Raw genomic sequence first — 1,205 nt, 5'->3', positions numbered from 1 at the left:
TTTAAAGAAGAATTTAAATTTAAAAGGTTTAAAAGTTTGTAACTACAAACTTAGTATTTGGTWTATGAACCTTATTCTTGTCTTCACAACAAAATATTGAAAATAAATCAGGCTTTTTAAAGGACATTGTAAAAAAAACCTGTTACTTTAAAAATAAAACAATTTGTTATAATTCTACCACACTCTGTCATTAAAGTATGATCACTTTTAGAAAAGATGTAAAAAAATAACAGCAAAAGCTTCAATACATTTAAATTAAGTGTTTAAAAGACCACATTTTGCAACTTAGGGTAGAAAAATAAAGACACTAAGCCAGGTTTTTCCAGAAGAAATGTTTTATTTTTCTATTTGTAAATTTCATCAACCKTCAGTGACTSCAAGTTAAACTATTCTGCTGTAAARTTCACGATGGAGACGTATGACTACATGTTCCACAACAAGATATCACCTGTAATTTACCTTTACTAATAGGTTCCCTTCCTTTATTCAGTCTCTTCTGTTGACGTCTCACCACACTGAAATCGGACAAAGTCCAGTATTTCAGCCTGTTTACCCCTGAGGAACTCTGCCACAGTCCTGCTGGGGTCAAACAGAAAGGTCTGAGGCAGCAGACGATTCTCAGAGTCACCACAAGACAGGTCATCCATATTACCCAAAGACACAGGGGCCTCCCCCACTATGTGCTGTCCTAATTTACTACCCAAAGCGTCCTGTTCTCCCTCCTTTCCGCCCCGAAACATCACCAGCGCACCGTAACGCCCTACGGCCACCTCAGTCTGGCTGCTGACGCTGCCGTGTATGTATGAGCCAATGTGCCACTCAGCTGGGACACCCACAGTTACGGCCCGCTTCACGCAAATGTTTTCACCAAGTCGACCTAACAAGAAGGAAAACAACTGTTTAATCATCTTCAACAATACCCAGAGTTTTTTTCCTTAAATAGTCAGATAGTCACATCAGATCTGATCATTTAATTTAATTCTAATTTAACCTGTCATTCTTAGACACAAAGACAATTTTTGTAACGTCCAAAACCAGACATACAGTATATATACAGTGGGGAGAACAAGTATTTGATACACTGTTGATTTTTCAGGTTTTCCCACTTGCAGAGCTTGTAGATGACTGTAATTTTTATCATAGGTACTCTTCAACTGTGAGTGATGGAATCTAAAACAAAAATCCAGAAAAATACAATGTATGAT

At 37.2% G+C, this 1,205-nt stretch overlaps 1 protein-coding gene across 1 annotated transcript in view; it reads right to left on the bottom strand.

The window, feature by feature from the left end:
* Positions 1 to 317: 317 nt before the first annotated feature.
* The window catches only part of tsfm (Ts translation elongation factor, mitochondrial), a 5,564-nt gene continuing 4,676 nt past the window's right edge, over positions 318 to 1,205 (bottom strand). The window contains exon 6 of the mRNA XM_014009123.1: positions 318 to 877. Within this exon, the coding sequence (XP_013864577.1) occupies positions 483 to 877 (395 nt within the window). The 3' untranslated portion in view covers positions 318 to 482. The remainder of the gene's footprint in view (positions 878 to 1,205) is intronic.

Source organism: Austrofundulus limnaeus, unplaced genomic scaffold, assembly GCF_001266775.1.
Source record: "Austrofundulus limnaeus strain Quisiro unplaced genomic scaffold, Austrofundulus_limnaeus-1.0 Scaffold55, whole genome shotgun sequence".
Classification (NCBI taxonomy): domain Eukaryota; kingdom Metazoa; phylum Chordata; class Actinopteri; order Cyprinodontiformes; family Rivulidae; genus Austrofundulus; species Austrofundulus limnaeus.
This window is presented reverse-complemented; position numbering and strand designations above follow the sequence as displayed.